The 20,084-nt window shown below is 46.4% G+C and overlaps 1 protein-coding gene across 1 annotated transcript in view; it reads left to right on the top strand.

The window, feature by feature from the left end:
• DDX1 (DEAD-box helicase 1) overlaps window positions 1-20,084 on the top strand; it is a 223,644-nt gene that overhangs the window by 91,227 nt on the left and 112,333 nt on the right. The window contains exon 8 of the mRNA XM_030198848.1: window positions 6,451-6,534. Within this exon, the coding sequence (XP_030054708.1) occupies window positions 6,451-6,534 (84 nt within the window). The remainder of the gene's footprint in view (window positions 1-6,450; window positions 6,535-20,084) is intronic.

Genomic DNA, 20,084 nt, shown 5'->3' with positions numbered 1-20,084 from the left:
CACTTTGAAACTAGTAGTTCTCAGTCTCCGTCTGTTGGTAGTCCGTACGTCTGGACTAATTAAAGGAAATAAAATTAGCAAGTAAGATCTAATTTCTTTATCAAGCGTTTGCTGTAGTGGGTACCTTTTTCTTTTTTTCTTGCCCTTCTTAAAAAAAAAAGGGGGGGGGGGAGAGAGAAAATTCATCCAAACACAACGCAATTTGCAGTCTTCTCACACAAAGTATTTTCACATGTTCATAAATATTCCCATATAGGAATTGAGGGTTAGCTCCTTCATGCAGGATGTTCCAGGGAATACTGTTACAGATTCAGTTTGAACCAGAACAGAGGTTTTTCTTTAGTTTGTACTCCTGCTTCATAAAATGTTTTTGTTGAAGCAAGTGCAGAGGACTGGAGGGAATCTGAATGCCAGAGAAAGGCCATGGTCTTCAAAGGGGGACCATAGTGCTGAAAAGACCTCGTTTGGAGGGTCCTGGAGACTGGGAAGTGCGCTCTGTGGCATCTAGCATGGCACAGCTGTCTGAGCTAAGCTGGGCATTTTCAGACTTGGTTTGATTGTAAACTGATTTTATGTATGTCCTGCTCTTAATATCTTGGATGAATTTTCTCTCTCCCCCCCCCCCCCCTTTTTTTTAAGAAGGGCGAGAAAAAAAGAAAAAGGTACCCACTACAGCAACGCTTGATAAAGAAATTAGATCTTACTTGCTAATTTTATTTCCTTTAATTAGTCCAGACGTACGGACTACCAACAGACGGAGACTGAGAACTACTAGTTTCAAAGTGAACCCTGTGCAGCTCACAGCCCCACCATTATTGCGTTACCAAAGCTAAATGTATCTGCCCAATACTACCATTCTCCTCCTCCTAATTATCTTCCTGATAAACTGCTGACTCTAGTTCCTTCTATTCTAGCCTATTAAAAAAAAAAAAAACCTGCAGAGGGTCTGGCTTTATAGTCCCACCCACCCCTAGTTGAACTCCTTTTATATAGGGCAATCAAGGGACAAGTATCTTCATTACACCATAATTGGTCAATTCTACTCCTTGTTATCCCCTATTATAGTTCATCTTTTCAGACTTGTGAATCACCTCAATATGACCTTCATTCAGTGCAATACATGTTCTGCTTTAAGCCTAAGGCAAACTATCTGGAACCTTAGAGCTTGTCTTATCTGTCTCCAAATATCAGCTTTGAAAGATGAGATCAACAAACTCAAGAAGGAATTAGCTACAATTTAGAAGTATCCAGGGTTACTCAATTTCCAGCCAATTCACCACTGCCACAGAGAATGAAACAGAGGAATAAATGAATTACAGTAGGCTCTGATAGACTAAGATCTGTGACACAGAAGCACTCATCCTCTCAACCTTTGCCCATGTCAAATTCTATTGCTGCGCTGCATTATTTTGATGCTGAAAAAAGAAGTACTGTGGTGGAACCAGTGGCATTGAAAGTAGCACAAACCAAGAACATCCCCCAAACAATGAGAGATTGGTGAAAAGCAGAAAATTCTTACTGCTCAGATACTCCTTTATCAGAGGCATTAACTTAGGAACACAATTAAAGGGTTCCAAACTAGTGGAAAGCCTTCCAGGATCTTTAGCTACCAGATGTACCCACCAAATACTGAAAGTGATTGAAGAAGAGAGCAAGGCTTAAAATACTGGGACAAATGACCAGGCCAATAATAGCAAGTTTACAGCACAGAGAGCGTTCCAGACGCTTGGGGAGGGACTGAAATCTTTGGGTCAGACTGTGGCTTTTTCTGAAGTGATTCCTACATGGGGGAAGGGAGATGAAAGACTACACAAAACAGTGGAATAAAATAAGTGACTTGAGTCTTGGTGTAAAGATGAAGGTTTTAGATTCATAGGAGCATGGGGTAATATGTGGAAAAATAACAGACTGTATTGTAATGGTGGGCTACATCTTTTTATGATGGGGAAAAGGATCCTTGGGGAGAAATTCAGACAGTAATGTTTCTAGACATTTAAACTAGAGGGTGGGGTGACAAAAGGAAAGAAGGGAATTCAGAAAGTCACCTAACAGAGGGAAAAGTCGTCTAAATATAGAAAAGCACCTAAACTCACTAAACACATGGAAAGCAATGAGCACAAAAGGTTCAAGACTTGCAAGCCCTGGTGTTTTGGATATTGTTGCTATTACAGAGGCGTGGTTCAGTGATTTCCCATGAATGGGATGTAACCATACTGGGCTATAATCTTTTTAGGAAGGCTAGAGAGGGCCGAAGAGGTGAAGGAGTATCGCTGTATGTGAGAGACCGTATCAGAGCAGCTAAAATGAGAGGAACCTGGGGAAAGGAAGAATCTTTATGGATCGTCCTAGAAAGAGAAGATGGAACCTGTATCCACACAGACCTCCGGCACAAACGGAGAAGCTAGACAGGGATCTGATAGAAGATATTCAAAAGATTGGTATGAAAGGGGAGGTGCAACTGATGGGAGATTTCAGCTTGTCTGATGTGGATTGGAGCGTCCTGTCTGCAGAATCAGAAAGAAGTAGGGAGATTGTGAATGCCTGTCAAAAGTGCCTTTCTCAAACAAATGGTGACGGACTCCACGAGGGAAGGGTCTATGCTGGATCTAGTGCTCACAAATAGAGGAAGTTTTTCCAGTATCCAGGTGGGTGCCCACCTATGTAATAGTGAGCATCACACGATATGGTTTGATATATTGCAGCCAAATTGAGCCTGCAAATAGGTGGGAAAATGTGGGATACAAATGTAACAAATAAATATAAGGGCAAAGGCGGAGTGCAGATGCATAAAATTCAAAGTATTGTTTTTCAGACGTACTGGTTTTGATAAAATAGGGGAATTCCTGAAGAAGGATCTGTTGGCATGGAAGGTCGTAGGAGAAATGGAGAATCAGTGGTCAAAGCTTAAAGGCAGCTATAAATATGGCAACTGATCTTTACGTAAGGAAAGTAAACAAAAACAAGAGAAACAGGAAGCCTATATGGTTCTCCAAGTAGCTGAAAAAATAAGAACAAAAGAGACTTTGTTCAAGAAATACAGAAGAACGCAATGAGAGAATCACGGAAAAGATTATTGGATTAAACTCAAAGAAGCGAAGAGGGAAATACGGCTAGCGAAAGCACAAATGGAAGAAAAAATGGCTAAAGATGTAAAGAGTTGCTGAGACCTTTTTCTGATATATTGGAGAAAGGAGGAAAGATAGTAATGCAATCGCAAGACTGAAAGATAATGAGAATGGCTATGGGGAGTGCGATAAGGATAAAGCGAATGTGCTAAACATTTACTTCTCTTCGATGTTCACGGAGGAAAATCCTGGAAAAGGACCGTGGTCTGCTGCTGAGGGAATATCAGGGAATGGAGTGGATACTGTGCTCTTTATGGTAAAAAGAGTTTATAAACCGCTTGAGAATATGAAGATGGACAAAGCTATGGGGCCAGGTGGGATAAATCCCAGGATACTGAGGGAGCTCGGAGAGGTCCTGGCTGGACCTCTTAAAGATTTATTTAATAGATCCTTAGAGACAGGAGAGGTTCCGCCTTCTTGGGTAGGTGTTAGTACTCATGAACAACCTCTCTCATGTTTGTCTTAATGACCTATCCCTTGAGAAGGTACATTTCACACATAAGGGCTATATGGACGGGATCATTATAATTCTCTTGTAGGCTAGGAAAAGGTCTACCTTGTTAACGTAGGTAAAGGTCTGCACAATATGTGAAGGATGGTTTACAGAGTGGTGTAATTGCTTATTTCAGGATTTTGTTGCCCAAGTATTGATGATTCTACTAGTTGGCCTAAGGACAGCCATAGCCTTGGTCTCCTTAAGAGTTCAGGTGGCAGTATTAGCTTGTTACAAGAATCGGTTGGAAAGCACTCTGTTAGGCTATCACCCAGATATCATAAGGTTCCTCCAAAGGCATAGTTTGTGGCTGCAATTCTGACTTAATTTGCTGTTAAGGACATTTACAGTTGTGCTGTTTTGAGCTACTAAATATATCCTTCTTGAAGGATCTCACCATGAAGGTAGTAATTTGCTTAGTAAGGCATGTGTCAAAATTACGAACCTTATCTCGTCAGGAGCCCTTTCTGTGGTTTACTAATGTAGAGGTTTCCATTAGGATTGTTCCCTTTTTTCTGCCATTAGTTGTGTTCTGCTTTCCATGTGTATCAAATGACGGTGTTGGCTGCCTTCTGTTGAAGTACTGAGGTGATGAGTTTCGTCTTCTGTGGTTTTTGGATGTCCGTAGAGTGCTGCTTCTGTATTTGGAGGTGACCAATTCATTTTGGTTGGACTGCTTGTTTATTGTCGGTGGTGTAAAATGGTGAGGCAGCTACCAAAGTTGACATGCTTGTTGGCTCAAGAGAACAGTGAGTTTGGCATATGAAGTCAAAGGTTGTGAGCCACTGGAAGGTCTTTGTGCACACTTAACCAAGGGTTTGGTGGCTTCCTGGGCAGAATCATGCTCGTTTTTTCCGGCAGAGATTTGCAAGGCAGCTACTTGTTCTTTTTCCTTGCATTCTTTCTCGAAACAGCTTAGGTTGGATGTGGATACTAGGGAAGATGCAACTTTTGGTGCTTGAGTTCTGGTGGCAGGGTTCTTAATATCTTGCCTAGTAAAATGATTGATTGCTTTGCTACATTCATGTATTCTCGACTGGTCTAGTGGATGATTAGTAGGTAAGACCAAATTTTTTCCTTTACTTTCTTTTCTGGAGTCTGAGACCAGTCCAGAGGGCCACCCTATTACCTGGTGTGTGATAATTCTGAGTAATTAGTATATTTCTACATGTTTGGGAGGAGCCAAGGGGATCTTGGGGATTCCTGGATGAGTGTACGTTTTGTTGAAGGACTCTGGGCCCCTTTCTCCTGTAGAAATGTTAGGAGGTGGGTAATGGTCTCTATTCTCAGATACCTAATGCTGTATATTGCCTCTTATACACAGAGCTTACAGTTCATAGTTAACTCTTGTCTCCATCTGCTGATTGATTAACTGGAAAGACCAAACCTTTTTTATTTTTAGTAGTTTTAAATACATTTCACAAGTATCCATATGCTTACAGAAACAGAGAATAGAAATAAGGTTAATTTTTCTTATGTTATTTTTGCGTTATATTGTAATGCCTTAAGTGTTCTCTCAGAGCTCAAATAAGAGGGTGCTGAGAACTATCGGTGAAGAATAAAAAAAGAAATAAGCTTCATGGTTTAAATTTCCCTTAAATAAAACTCACTACTACACAAAATTCAGCCATTTGGTACTGCCGGTGGTCCGGACAACTTTTTAATATCAAGAAAAGAATGTAAGTGTTCAGGGACAAAGAATATGTACTGAACATTAAGGGGACCTTTTACAAAGGTGCGTAAGTGCCTGCACGCATCCAATGTGCGTCAGATTGGCACTACCGCCCAGCTACCTCTTGCCTCCGGTGGTAATTCCATTTTTGGCGCACGCCCAAAACGCGGTAGGAAATATTTTATATTTTCTACTGTGGGGCTCTTATCCGGCAGTAGGAGTGCACTGCATATTTACCTTCCGGTTAGCATGTGAGACCTTACTGCTGAGTCAGTTGGTGACCTTATGGTCTCAGGCCAAAAATGGACACGTGCTGGTTTTCATTTTGCCGCATGTCCGTTTACCGGCACATTAAAAAAAATCCCCTTTTTTTCTAGGCATGCTCAGGAAATGGACCAGCACACATCCAAAACATGCGCCTACACCAGCGCAGGTCACTTTTCAGTGCACCTTAGTAAAAGGGGATTTTTTAAACCAAACATTTACAAGGATATTGCAGGAAAAAAGATTAATCTACAGTAATAACTTCCTTCTTTCTTGTATAGGACAAGACACATCTGGATAAATCCGCATGCTCTGGCCCAAGAATAGAGCCGTTGATTTCCTAAAGTCTGTGTTGCATTCAGATCTGCTCAAACACAAATTTCAGTAGTAAAGTGGCTCTTTCTTGTATCACATCTGCTGAGGTCTCTAATATAGCTGAAATATCCAAATCTTAACTATCGATCCCTTAATCTCTAGGTTTGAGCGCAGGAAGAAAATAAACCTTATTGAAAGAAGGGATAGATGAATAGAGTAAACCCAGAACTTCAACCAAATATTTTTTTCCTTGTTATAGGATCCTGACCAGTGACTCGAGGAAAATCCAAAACTCTCAAATTAAGATCTCAAGAAATGTTCAATATTTTCTAATTTTCTAAGTATAATTTATCTTTAATCAATGCATCCACTGTTTTATTTTCTTCTGGATTAGTGAGGATGCCGAAAGGATTCTTGTAGTAATATTACGTCCAATCTTCAACCTTTGATGATATAATTTTCATTTGTTATATATTTGCATATCAAATATAGACTGCTGGTTGTGAATCAGTGATCTGTGGATGAATTCTAAGTCCTTGATGTGCATTATGAATGTACTTTTTATTCAATGTTAACTTTAGGTAAATACTATTACGAAGTGTCCTGTCATGACCAAGGATTGTGCAGAATTGGATGGTCTACTTCGCAGGCTTCCTTGGACCTAGGTGAGTTAATTTTTAAAAACAAAACAAAAAAAAAAAAACCCTAGCTCTGCACTTAAATGCTGTAAGATTTTTTTTTTCCTAAAGCTCAAGTGAATGTCCCCATAATGTTTGTGCATATAATTTTGGTGAAATGGAGACATTTTAAAATTGCACTGTGATTACTTGAGCATTAGACTTGTTTGCCTCAGATTTCTTCCACCTTGCAAACTCTTTGTTTTCATATGAGACCTGACATCGTCAAGGTTTTGCAGTTCCTGGAAGTGGGGGCTCTTTTTGTATCAGCTCTGACCTAAAGGGTTAAACCCATCACCCTTGACTCAAAATGGAGGTAATTCTTGTTTTTTTTTTTTTTCTCCCCCCCCCCCCCCCCCCCCATATGATCAAAGAAAAGAATATGGATTCTAAAGTTGATAATCCATCTGGACACAAATGACCTGGCCAAAAATAGCACACTTGTGTACAGACATTTTTCTAGAAGCTTGAGGGAGGGGTAAAGTCTTAGGTGTGGACTGTAACTTTATGTGAAATATTACTTGCCTTTGTGAAATGAGAAACTATCCAGCTTATTTTCGAAAGAGAAAAACGCCTATAGTGCGACCTAAATCGGGAGATAGACGTTTGTCTCGCAAAGGCGCCCAAATCGGTATAATCGAAAGCCGATTTTGGGCGTTTCCAACTGCACTCCGTCGCGGAACGAATAAAGTTGACGGGGGCGTGTCGGAGGCGTGGTGGAGGTGGAACTGGGGCGTGGTTAACAGCCGAGGAGAGATGGGCGTCTTTAGCTGATAATCGGGGGGGGGGGGGGGGGGGGAGGCGTTTTTACCGCGATTTTGGATCACTTTTTTTGGACCCTTTTTTTTTTCACGAAGTCCCAAAAAGGTGCACCAAAACTGCCCAGATGACCACTGGAGGGAATCGGGGATGACCTCCCCGGACTCCCCCAGTGGTCACTAACCCCCTCTCACCAAAAAAACCCCACTTTAAAAACTTTTTTTCCAGCCTGTATGCCAGCCTCAAATGCCGTACCTACCTCCATGACAGCAGAATGTGTTCGATCCTGTCACAGCCTTTTCCTGGGTCAGATGTGGCTCTCGGGTGCAGTACAGGGTCACATCAGCATTGCATTGTGGTGGGTGTAGGGTATTGGGCTCCGTGATTTCATTAGCTTGTGTTACAGTCTCACAATGTTGGTAGTTGGTAGGCTCTTCTCCCATGGTGCTTTTCTCCCTGCCTACTGGGTCAGAGTGTGCCCTGTTGTGTTTCCTGTTGTAGTCCATGCGGTAGTGGCCATTTTTGTAAGCCAGGTTTAGTTCCCTTTCCTGTGTTAGCCACGTTAGAGAACTTAGTTCTTCCCTTGAATGTGGCTGAAAGAGGGCATTGTACAGCATTCTGCCAGCTCTGACTTACTGCTCATCTCAGTACCAGGGAGACTTGTTGCCAGTGGGGCACAACCTCTGATCTGCAGTTAACTGTGAGTAAACACGGTTATTCCAATAAAGGACGTTTTCGGAGAGGTTAGTCTTCAGGTGTCAACTGGTGTGCCAATGTTATATAGCAGCAACCAGTCCTAGAGGCCTGCGTGTATGCAGGTCCCTGGAGCACTTTTAGTGGGTACCGCAGTGCACTTCAGCCAGGTGGCCCCAGGCCCATTCCCCCTCCCCCCACCACCTGTAACACTTGTGCTGGTAAATGGGAGGCCTCCAAAACCCACTGTACCCACATGTAGGTGCCCCCTTCACCCCTAAGAGCTATGGTAGTGTTGTACATTTATGGGTAGTGGGTTTTGGGGGAGGGGGGTTGGGTGTTCAGCACCCTTGGTAAGGGAGCTATGCATGTGGGAGCTTTTTCTGAAGTCCACCGCACTGACCTAGGGTGCCCAGTTGGTGTCCTGGCATATCAGGGGGGCCAGTGTACTACCAATCCTGGTCCCTCCCACGACCAAATGGCTTGGATTAGAACGTTTTTGAGCTGGGCGTTTTTAGTTTCCATTATTGCTAAAAAAAACAAACGCCCAGCTCAAAAACGTCCATTTTTTCGAAAATACGGTTCGGCCCGCCCCTTCACGGACCCATTCTCGGCGATAAACGCCCATGGAGATAGGCATTTCCGTTCGATTATGCCCCTCCACATAATACAGAGAAGTTCGGTAGGTTGTTAAAAATTTGATGTCAGAATGTTTTAGATACATAGGATGATGAGGCAGTGCTTGAAGAAAGAGCTCATGCATTGGGAGGACATAAGAGAAGTGAGAAGACGTGATCCTAGGGGTCTGCTCAAGGTATAGTGGCACCCTGAGCCAACTTCTTTGGCAGTGTGCCCCCTCCCCAATTGCATCGCTTCTAGAACCCCCTCTGTCCCCCTCCTCATAGATCTGGCACTGCTCCCTCACTTTCTCACTTCTTCATGGTCCTGTAAAGTTTACATTGGTCACTGGCTTTCAGCATTAGCATGATAGGCTGCCTTTGGCCAGCCCCTGGATCTTCTCTCGGCTGCATCCTGCATCCTCGAATGCAGTTTTCTGTGGGCGGGATATGGCGAGGGAAGACCCAGTGTCATGTTACTGCTTAGGAGTAACATCAGGAAATATGTTTTGAAAACTAGAATAGAGGTGTTGGAAATGATGAAGAAATCCAAATACCTGAGATAAACACAGAGGCTTATCCAATCAATACTTCACTGCTGTATTTGAATTTTACACTGCTGAGTTTTAACCAGAAGAAATTTCAAAGAGGAAGTCAATGGAAAGAAAAGGCCTGGAGCCCAGCCTCTTTAACATAATCACGCTTTCCTCTGAACTGCTTCATTCTGTAGTCCTGCATCAGAATGGTCCTGTAACACCTTGATGCAGAGGTAGAGCAAAACGCTGGCTGCCGTTGGTGAGGTCAATACTTTTGGATTAATGTCTGCATTGCACCTTCAGCACAGATGGGTTCAAAACACTTGCCATGTACTTTAAAAGTTTATTTTATCATGTAAGGTTTTTTTATGCTGATGAAGTAATTGCCCATTGAGCTCTTTCATCGTGATTATATTAAGAGGCTGGACTCTGAGGCTTTTTCCTTCCATTGATTTCCTTTTGAAAATTTCTTCTGGTTAAAACTGAGCAATGTGAAGTCAAATATAGCAGTAAAGATTGGATGATAATTAGCTTCTCTTCAGTCAACTTTTATGCACATTAACACATAGGAACTGTCAAAACAGAATAACCTTGCATCAATTAGAGTAGTAATTACTTCTAAATCAATCACTGTGTATTTCGAGGGGCTGGTTATAGGGACACCCTTGCATGCATTGTATTGGTGCTGAGATGTTTTCACCTAATAAAGGGCCGCAAAAACAGAGATCATGTTATGAGAATCAGGTGCTCAACATTGAGTTAGTGTTTTAAAATACAAAGGTTTGTAAAAAAAACTTTAATTAGGTTGAAACCCGGCAGCATTTAAAATCTTTTTTTTTTTTTTTTTTCCTGTGCTTATTTATTTATTTGTTGCATTTGTATCCCACATTTTTCCACCTATTTGCAGGCTAAATGTGGCTTACATAATTCCATGATGGTGATTGCCAGTTCCAGTATAAGAAATACAGAGGAGTATTGCGTTAAAGTTCAGGAGTGACAGAGTAAATTAGGTAGACAAGGAGAAAGAGTTAGGTTTTGTCCAATTCTAGTATAAGTTTCATTCTCCGAGGACAAGCAGGCTGCTTGATCTCACTGATGGGTGACGTCCACGGCAGCCCCTCCAATCGGAAACTTCACTAGCAAAGGCCTTTGCTAGTCCTCGCGCGCCGATGCGCACCGCGCATGCTCGGCCGTCTTCCCACCCGAACCAGCTCGTGTTCGTCAGTCTTCTTTTGTCCGCGCTCGGGACGGTCGTGTTTACGCCGTTCGCGCCCCTTAAGTTGACCCTCGTGCGTCTTTTGGCTTTTCGCTACTGTAAAAAAATTAAAAAAGGGATTTTAGAGAGAGACCTTTTCGGTCTTTTTCCCTTCCCGTATTTCCAGTTTTTTGCCCAGTTAAGTTTACTTTCGTTTTCGGAGTAGGCCCTTTTGAGGCCTCGGTTCGAGTTTTTTTCTCTCCCTCTTTTTGGTGCCTTTAGCGCAATTACGAGTTTTGATTTCGCCGGCGTGATTTTTCCGCCCATGTCATCGAAGTCTCCCAGCGGCATCAAGAAGTGCACCCTGTGCGCCCGGGTAATCTCGCTCACTGATAGGCACGCGTCGTGTCTTCAGTGTCTGGGGGCTGGGCACCGCCCACAGGCCTGTAGTCTTTGCGCCCTTTTACAGAAAAGGACTCAGGTAGCGAGATTGGCCCAGTGGAACGTGTTGTTCTCGGGCTCTTCGTCGGCAACAGCACCGGGGGTATCGAGTGCATCGACGTCGACAGCGTCAAGACCTCCGACCTCGGCATCGGCGGTATCGACTGCATCGAGGCATCGACCCTCTGCATGGTCGGTACCGAGACATCGGAAGGCTGCGTCGGCGTCGGTGGTACCGGGACCTCCACTAGTGCTGATGTCGTCGGACGGTGGTGCTTCGACCGGAGTGCAGGTGAGGGCTGTCCATTCCCCTGCTGGTGGCGGTGAGCCTTCGGGTGGGTCTCCCCCTACCCTGAGGGCTCCTGCGGTACAGCCCCCCCGAGACCGACCTTCTTCGGCCTCGGCCCCGAGGAAGCGACGGATGGATTCTACGTCCTCCTCGTCGGTACCGGGAAGTTCCGGTGACATGCTTCGTTTGAAAAAGTCAAAGAAGCATCGACACCGGTCTCCTTCCCGCATCGGTACCGAGAGCTCTGGGTCGCCGAGGGAGTCGGCACCCAGTAGGCATCGGCACTGGGAGGACCGCTCACCCTCTGTTCAGGAGGTGTCGATGCGCTCCACCTTGGACAGCCCGGAACAGCCTGCATCGGCTTCTATGTCTTTCTCCACAGCCGCCCTGCACGAGAGTCTCCTGGCCGTTCTTCCAGAGATCCTGGGAGAGATGTTGCGCCCTTCCCCTCCGGTACCGGGGGTGCTTGTGCCACCGGTACTGTCGAGTGAGGCGCCGGCTGGCCCCTTGCCCGGGGTGAGGTCTCCGACATCGGTGCCGCTTGCGGTACCGACTGCGGTCGCCTCCCAGGAGGGCTCCCCGACGACGTCGGCGGAGGGAGCTTCGCCGGTGCTGGCGAGGGAGTCTACCTCTCGACGCTCACACCGTGGCCGTGTTTCCACGGAGTCGAGTCGGGCACGGCTTCAGACACAGGTTCGTGAACTTGTGTCTGATACCGATGGTGAGGCCTCGTGGGAGGAGGAGGAGGACATCAGATATTTCTCTGACAAGGAGTCTGATGGCCTTCCTTCTGATCCCACTCCCTCCCCTGAAAGGCAGCTTTCTCCTCCCGAGAGTCTGTCTTTTGCGGCCTTTGTCCTGGAGATGTCTACGGCCATCCCCTTCCCGGTGGTTGTGGAGGACGAGCCCAGGGCTGAAATGTTTGAGCTCCTGGACTATGCTTCTCCACCTAAGGAAGCGTCCACAGTACCCATGCATCATGTCCTAAAAAAGACATTGCTGGCGAACTGGACCAAGCCTCTAAGTAATCCCCACATTCCCAAGAAGATCGAGTCCCAGTACCGGATCCATGGGGACCCAGAGCTGATGCGCACTCAGTTGCCTCATGACTCTGGAGTTATGGATCTGGCCCTAAAGAAGGCTAAGAGTTCCGGGCAAAGACTCTAGAACCTTAGTCTCCTTTGGGAGGAAGGCCTACCATTCCTCTATGCTTGTGGCCAAAATCCAGTCTTACCAGCTCTACATGAGCATACACATGCGGAACAATGTGCGGCAGTTGGCGGGCTTGGTGGACAAGCTCCCTCCTGAGCAAGCCAAGCCATTTCAGGAGGTGGTCAGGCAGCTGAAGGCGTGCAGAAAATTCCTGGCCAGAGGGGTATATGATACCTTTGATGTTGCGTCCAGGGCCGCTGCTCAAGGTGTGGTGATGCGCAGACTCTCATGGCTGCGTGCCTCCGACCTGGAGAATAGGATCCAGCAGCGGATTGCGGACTCGCCTTGCCGTGCGGACAATATTTTTGGAGAGAAAGTCGAACAGGTGGTAGAGCAGCTCCACCAGCGGGATACCGCTTTCGACAAGTTCTCCCGCCGGCAGCCTTCAGCTTCTACCTCCACAGGTAGACGTTTTTGTGGGGGAAGGAAGACTGTTCCCTACTCTTCTGGTAAGCGTAGGTACAATTCTCCTTCTCGACAGCCTGCGGCCCAGGCTAAGCCCCAGCGCGCTCGCTCTCGTCAGCAGCGTGCGCCTCAGCAAGGCCCCTCGGCTCCCCAGCAAAAGCAAGGGGCGAGCTTTTGACTGGCTCCAGCAGAGCATAGCCGACATCAACGTGTCAGTGCCGGGCTACCTGCCGGTCAGGGGAAGGTTGAAAGTTTTTCACCAAAGGTGGCCGCTCATAACCTCAGACCAGTGGGTTCTCCAAATAGTCCGGCAAGGATACACCCTCAATTTGGCCTCCAAACCTCCAAATTGCCCACCGGGAGCTCAGTCTTACAGCTTCCAGCACAAGCAGGTACTTGCAGAGGAACTCTCCGCCCTTCTCAGCACCAATGCGGTCGAGCCCGTGCCATCCGGGCAAGAAGGGCTGGGATTCTATTCCAGGTACTTCCTTGTGGAAAAGAAAACAGGGGGGATGCGTCCCATCCTAGACCTAAGGGCCCTGAACAAATATTTGGTTAAGGAAAAGTTCAGGATGCTTTCCCTGGGCACCCTTCTCCCCATGATTCAGGAAAACGATTGGCTATGCTCTCTGGACTTGAAGGACGCCTACACGCACATCCCGATACTGCCAGCTCACAGACAGTATCTGCGATTTCAGCTGGGCACACGTCACTTCCAGTACTGTGTGCTACCCTTTGGGCTCACCTCTGCGCCCAGAGTGTTCACGAAGTGCTTGGCTGTCGTAGCAGCGGCGCTTCGCAGGCTGGGAGTACACGTGTTCCCCTATCTCGACGATTGGCTGGTGAAGAACACATCCGAGGCAGGAGCTCTACAGTCCATGCAGATGACTATTCGCCTCCTGGAGCTACTGGGGTTTGTGATAAATTACCCAAAGTCCCATCTTCTCCCAGTACAGAGACTCGAATTCATAGGAGCTCTGCTGGATTCTCGGACGGCTCGTGCCTATTTCCCAGAGACGAGAGCCAACAACTTGTTGTCCCTTGTCTTGCGGGTGCGAGCTTCCCAGCAGATCACAGCTCGGCAGATGTTGAGATTGTTGGGCCATATGGCCTCCACAGTTCATGTGACTCCCATGGCCTGCCTTCACATGCGATCTGCTCAATGGACCCTAGCTTCCCAGTGGTTTCAGGCTGCTGGGGATCTAGAAGACGTGATCCACCTGTCCACGAGTTTTCTCAAATCCCTGTATTGGTGGACGATTTGGTCCAATTTGACTCTGGGACGCCCTTTCCAAATTCCTCAGCCACAAAAAGTGCTGACTACGGATGCGTCTCTCCTGGGGTGGGGGGCTCATGTCGATGGGCTTCACACCCAGGGAAGCTGGTCCCTCCAGGAACGCGATCTGCAGATCAATCTCCTGGAGTTACGAGCGGTCTGGAACGCTCTGAAGGCTTTCAGAGATCGGCTGTCCCACCAAATTATCCAAATTCAGACAGACAACCAGGTTGCCATGTATTACATCAACAAGCAGGGGGGCACCGGATCTCGCCCCCTGTGTCAGGAAGCCATCAGCATGTGGCTGTGGGCTCGCCGTCACGGCATGGTGCTCCAAGCCACATATCTGGCAGGCGTAAACAACAGTCTGGCCGACAGGTTGAGCAGGATTATGCAACCTCACGAGTGGTCGCTCAACTCCAGAGTAGTGCGCCAGATCTTCCAGGTGTGGGGCACCCCCTTGGTAGATCTCTTTGCATCTCGAGCCAACCACAAAGTCCCTCAGTTCTGTTCCAGGCTTCAGGCCCACGGCAGACTGGCATCGGATGCCTTCCTCCTGGACTGGGGGGAAGGTCTGCTGTATGCTTATCCTCCCATACCTCTGGTGGGGAAGACTTTGTTGAAACTCAAGCAAGACCTAGGCACCATGATTCTGATTGCTCCTTTTTGGCCACGTCAGACCTGGTTCCCTCTTCCTCTGGAGTTGTCCTCCGAAGAACCGTGGAGATTGGAGTGTTTTCCGACCCTCATCACACAGGACGAAGGGGCGCTTCTGCATCCCAACCTCCAGTCTCTGGCTCTCACGGCCTGGATGTTGAGAGCGTAGACTTTGCCTCTTTGGGTCTGTCAGAGGGTGTCTCCCGCATCTTGCTTGCTTCCAGGAAAGATTCCACTAAGAGGAGTTACTTCTTTCTATGGAGGAGGTTTGCCGTCTGGTGTGACAGCAAGGCCCTAGATCCTCGCTCTTGTCCTACACAGACCCTGCTTGAATACTTTCTGCACTTGTCTGAGTCTGGTCTCAAGACCAACTCTGTAAGGGTTCACCTTAGCGCAATCAGTGCATACCATTACCGTGTGGAAGGTAAGCCGATCTCAGGACAGCCTTTAGTTGTTCGCTTCATGAGAGGTTTGCTTTTGTCAAAGCCCCCCGTCAAACCTCCTACAGTGTCATGGGATCTCAATGTCGTTCTCACCCAGCTGATGAAACCTCCTTTTGAGCCACTGAACTCCTGCCATCTGAAGTACTTGACCTGGAAGGTCATTTTCTTGGTGGCAGTTACTTCAGCTCGTAGAGTCAGTGAGCTTCAGGCCCTGGTAGCCCAGGCCCCTTACACCAAATTTCATCATAACAGAGTAGTCCTCCGCACTCACTCTAAGTTCTTGCCAAAGGTTGTGTCGGAGTTCCATCTGAACCAGTCAATTGTCTTGCCAACATTCTTTCCCCGTCCTCATTCCTGCCCTGCTGAACGTCAGCTGCACACATTGGACTGCAAAAGAGCATTGGCCTTCTATCTGGAGCGGACACAGCCCAACAGACAGTCCGCCCAGTTGTTTGTTTCTTTTGATCCCAACAGGAGGGGAGTGGCTGTGGGGAAATGCACCATATCCAATTGGCTAGCAGATTGCATTTCCTTCACTTACGCCCAGGCTGGGCTGGCTCTTGAGGGTCATGTCACAGCTCATAATGTTAGAGCCATAGCAGCGTCGGTAGCCCACTTGAAGTCAGCCACTATTGAAGAGATTTGCAAAGCTGCGACGTGGTCATCTGTCCACACATTCACATCTCATTACTACCTGCAGCAGGATACCCGACGCGACAGTCGGTTCGGGCAGTCAGTACTTCAGAATCTGTTTGGGGTTTAGAATCCAACTCCACCCCCCTAGGCCCATGTTTATTCTGTTCCAGGCTGCACTCTCAGTTAGTTGGATAAATTGTTAGGTCAATCTCAGTTCTGTCCTCGCCGTTGCGAGGCCCAATTGACCATGGTTGTTGTTTTGAGTGAGCCTGGGGGCTAGGGATATCCCATCAGTGAGAACAAGCAGCCTGCTTGTCCTCGGAGAGAGCGAATGCTACATACCTGTAGAAGGTATTCTCCGAGGACAGCAGGCTGATTGTTCTCACAAACCCGCCTGCCTCCCCTTGGAGTTGTGTCTTCCCTTGTCTTTGTCTTGCTACATATGGGACTGACGAACACGAGCCGGTTCGGGTGGGAAGACGGCTGCGCGTGCGTGGTGCGCATCGGCACGCGAGGACTAGCAAAGGCCTTTGCTAGTGAAGTTTCCGATTGGAGGGGCTGCCGTGGACGTCACCCATCAGTGAGAACAATCAGCCTGCTGTCCTCGGAGAATACCTTCTACAGGTATGTAGCATTCGCTTTGTGTTGCAGGGTTCAGGTGTTTAGGTTAGATCGTTATGGTATGCCTTTTTGAACAAATTGGTTTTTAATGATTTCCGGAAGTTTGTTAGGTCGTGCATTGTTTTCATGACATTTGGTAGTGCATTCCATAGTTGTGTGCTTATGTAGGAGAAGCTGGATGCATATGTTGATTTATATTTTAGTCCTTTGCAGCTTGGATAGTGGAGATTTAGGTATGTGCGTGCTGAACTTTTTGTGTTTCTGGTTGGTAAGTCTGTGAGGTCTGCCATGTAAACCGGGGCCTCGCCGTGAATAATTTTATGGACCAGGGTGCAGATTTTGAATGCAATTCGTTCTTTGATTGGGAGTCAGTGTAGTTTTTCTCGTAAGGGTTTGGCGCTTTTGTATCTCGTTTTTCCAAATATGAGTCTGGCTGCGGTGTTTTGGGCAGTTTGGAGTTTCTTAATGATTTGTTCTTTGCATCTGGCATAGATTGCATTGACTTGGCACCATTGATTGTACCAGGCTGCGGAATATTTCTCTCGGGAAGAAAGGTTTTACTCGTTTGAGTTTCCACATTGAGTGGAACATTTTCTTTGTTGTAGTTTTCGCTTGGCTTTCTAGTGTGAGGTTTCGGTCGATTGTAACTTCGAGAATTTTCTGGCTGTCTGAAACAGGAAGGGTGTAGTCTGGGGTGTTTATGTTGGTGAGTTTGTTCGAGTTGTATTGTGATGAGAGGATGAGACTGTGTGTTTTTTCTGCGTTGAGTTTTAGTTGAAATGCATCCGCCCATGAGTTCATGATATGCAGGCTGAGTTTGATTTCCTTTGTGATTTCTGTTAGATCGTATTTGAACAGGATTTATATTGTGACATCGTCTGCTTAGATGTAAGGGTTAAGGCCTTGGTTGGATAGGGATTTGGCTAGTGGGGTCATCATTAGGTTGAAAGGGGTCTGTGATAGCGGTGATCTTTGGGGTACTCCACATTCTGGTTTCCATGGTGATGATATATTCGAATTTGATATCACTTGCTATGTTCTTGTGGTTAGGAAACCCTTGATCCAACTAAGAACTCTTCCAACGATCCCAAAGTATTCTAGGATGCTTAGTAGTATTTTGTGGTTTACCATGTCGAACGCACTAGACATGTCGAATTGTAGGAGAAGTACACTTTCGCCATTTGCAATTTCTTGTTTGAATTTGGTTAGTAGTGTGATTAGTACTGTTTCGGTGCTGTGGTTGGAGCAAAATCTTGATTGTGATTCGTGTGATATTGAGAATTCGTTTAAGTAGTCGGTTAGTTGCTTGGTTACCATGCTTTCCAGCAATTTGACTACCAGAGGGATAGATGCTACCGGGCGGTAGTTGGTGATTTCATTTGCTTTTTTCGTTTTCTTTGAGTCTTTACGTATTGGGGTGAGTAGTATGTTGCCTTTGTCCTTAGGAAAGAGTCCATGTTGCAGCATGTAGTTTAGGTGTGATGTGAAGTCTGCTATGAAGCGTTGAGGGGCGGATTTTATTAGGTAGTTGGGGCATGTGTCCAGTTTACAGTGGGACTTGGTGAACCTGTTAATCACTTGGGTGACGATTTCATCGGTAAGGAGATTGAAGTTTGTCCAGATTCGGTCTGCTGGCTATTCACTGAGGATTGGGTCCATACAGTCAATGAATTTTTCGATGTGGTGTTCTGTGGTAACGTATTGCGTAGGTGTACAATTTTCTCGTTAAAGTATTTAGCAAGTTTGTCAGCTGATAGGGTGTCTGTGTTGCTTGTGGTAACCAATGTGGTATCTAGTAATTTATTCACGAGTTGGTATAGTTTATTTGTGTCTTTGTAGTCTGGCCTTATTTTGGTTTTGTAGTAAGATCTTTTGGTTTGTCTTGTTGCATATTTGTATTTTCTTTGCATTTGTTTCCATGCGTTGAGTGTGTGTACATCTTTTATTTTTTTCCATGCTCATTCAAGCCTCCTAGCTTGTGTTTTTAGTTTTTTTCAGTTCTTCGTTATACCATGGTATCGAGTTGTGTCTTCGTGAGGTTCTTGTTTGTAGTGGTGCTATTTTGTCTGATATGCTTTTGCATCTGTTATCCCAATCTAGGAGATAGTGTATCGAGTCCGTTTGTGCTGTCATTCATTATTGTATATCTGTTGCCAGAATCTTACAGTCTACTTGGCCTCTCATGGTGTAGGTTGTGTGTTCTTGTGTGTGGTGTGTGCCTTTTTTTTGCCATTGTAGGGATAGGCTTAATTTGTGGTGGTCTGACCATGGTGTGTCTGTCCATTTTATATCTGATAGTATTAGGTTCAGGTCTGAGGACAATTTGTGTGTGATAAGGTTCTGACATGGGTTGCTTGCATATGTGGCCAATTAAGGCCCCATAATTGGAGGAATTCCTTGCATTCACGTGCATTGGTAGAGTTAGGGTCTTCTAGGTGTAGGTTTATGTCACCTATTATAAGTAGATTGGAGTTAGATACACAGGTGTTTGATATGAAATCCTTGAAGTGTGATTGGCATTCGTACCAGTTCCCTGGTGGTCTGTAAAACAAGACATAGTTTAGGTGGTCAAGCAAGGTTGTATGGTGGATTCTAACTGAGGCGATTTCAAGTTGGGGTGTTATGGACTCGGCTACGGTTTCTACTGTGAAGTGGGATCTATGGATTAGTGCTATACCTCCGCCTCTTTTTTTTTTTTTTTTTTTTTTTTTCTTTTCTTGTCCAGTGTGTGATTTTGTAACCTGGGGGGCATAGATCTAGAATTCCTTGTCATCATCAGCAGATGAATCCATTAACTGATGGGTTGTATCCGCCTACCAGCAGGCTGCGACTGCTACTCAATTTATTTTGTGGTGCCTCGAAAAGGCGGGTCTTTCAGACCGATCCTCGACTTACGGAGAGTCAACGAGGCTCTAAGAGTGTGTCATTTTCGCATGGAAACCCTGTGGTCCGTCATTGTGGCGGAATCCTGTTTGGAAGGAAGGGATCCTCAGGAGCTTAGCGGAGATTGGATGGCAGAGGCGGGGCTGGTGGCTGGGAGGCGGGGTTAGTGCTGGGCAGACTTATATGGTCTGTGCCCTGAAAAAGACAGATACAAATCAAGGTAGGGTATACACAAAAAGTAGCACATATGAGTTATCTTGTTGGGCAGACTGGATGGACCGTGCAGGTCTTTTTCTGCCGTGATTTACCACAAGGAGAGATCCTCGCTCGGCGGGGTTGGATGCACTTGCTCACCCTGGCCCACAGGCCTCCTGTATGTGTCCCCTCCTTGGCCCTCGACTATACCGGGGATTGGTGATTCTCATCGCTCCAGACTGGCCAAGGTGTCCATGGTATGCGGATCTCCGTCGGATGATGGTGGAGGCTCCATTTCCTTTTCTTCTGGTGCCGAACCTGTTGGTTCAAGGTCCGGTGTCTATGGAGGATCCCTGCTGATTTGGTCTTACGGCCTGGCTCTTGAGAGGGTGCAATTGAGAGATAAGGGCTACTCTAACAAAGTCATCTACACTCTCTTGCAGGCCTGCAAGCGGTCTACCTCCGCAGCATATGCTCGGATCTGGCGCAAGTTTGAGGCGTGGTGTGTTTCAAAGGCGATCACACCCACGCAGGCTACAGTCTCGCCGGTGCTGGACTTTTTGCAGGATGGCTTACAAAAAGGTCTGGCTTACAATTCCTTGCGGGTTCAAGTGGCAGCATTGGCATGCCGTCGAGGGAAAGTCTCGGGCTCATCCGGACATTGCCCGATTTCTCAGAGG

Source organism: Microcaecilia unicolor, chromosome 3 (genome assembly GCF_901765095.1).
Source record: "Microcaecilia unicolor chromosome 3, aMicUni1.1, whole genome shotgun sequence".
NCBI lineage: Eukaryota > Metazoa > Chordata > Amphibia > Gymnophiona > Siphonopidae > Microcaecilia > Microcaecilia unicolor.
Note: the sequence above shows the minus strand (reverse complement) of the source record. Positions and strands in the feature narration are given on the sequence as shown.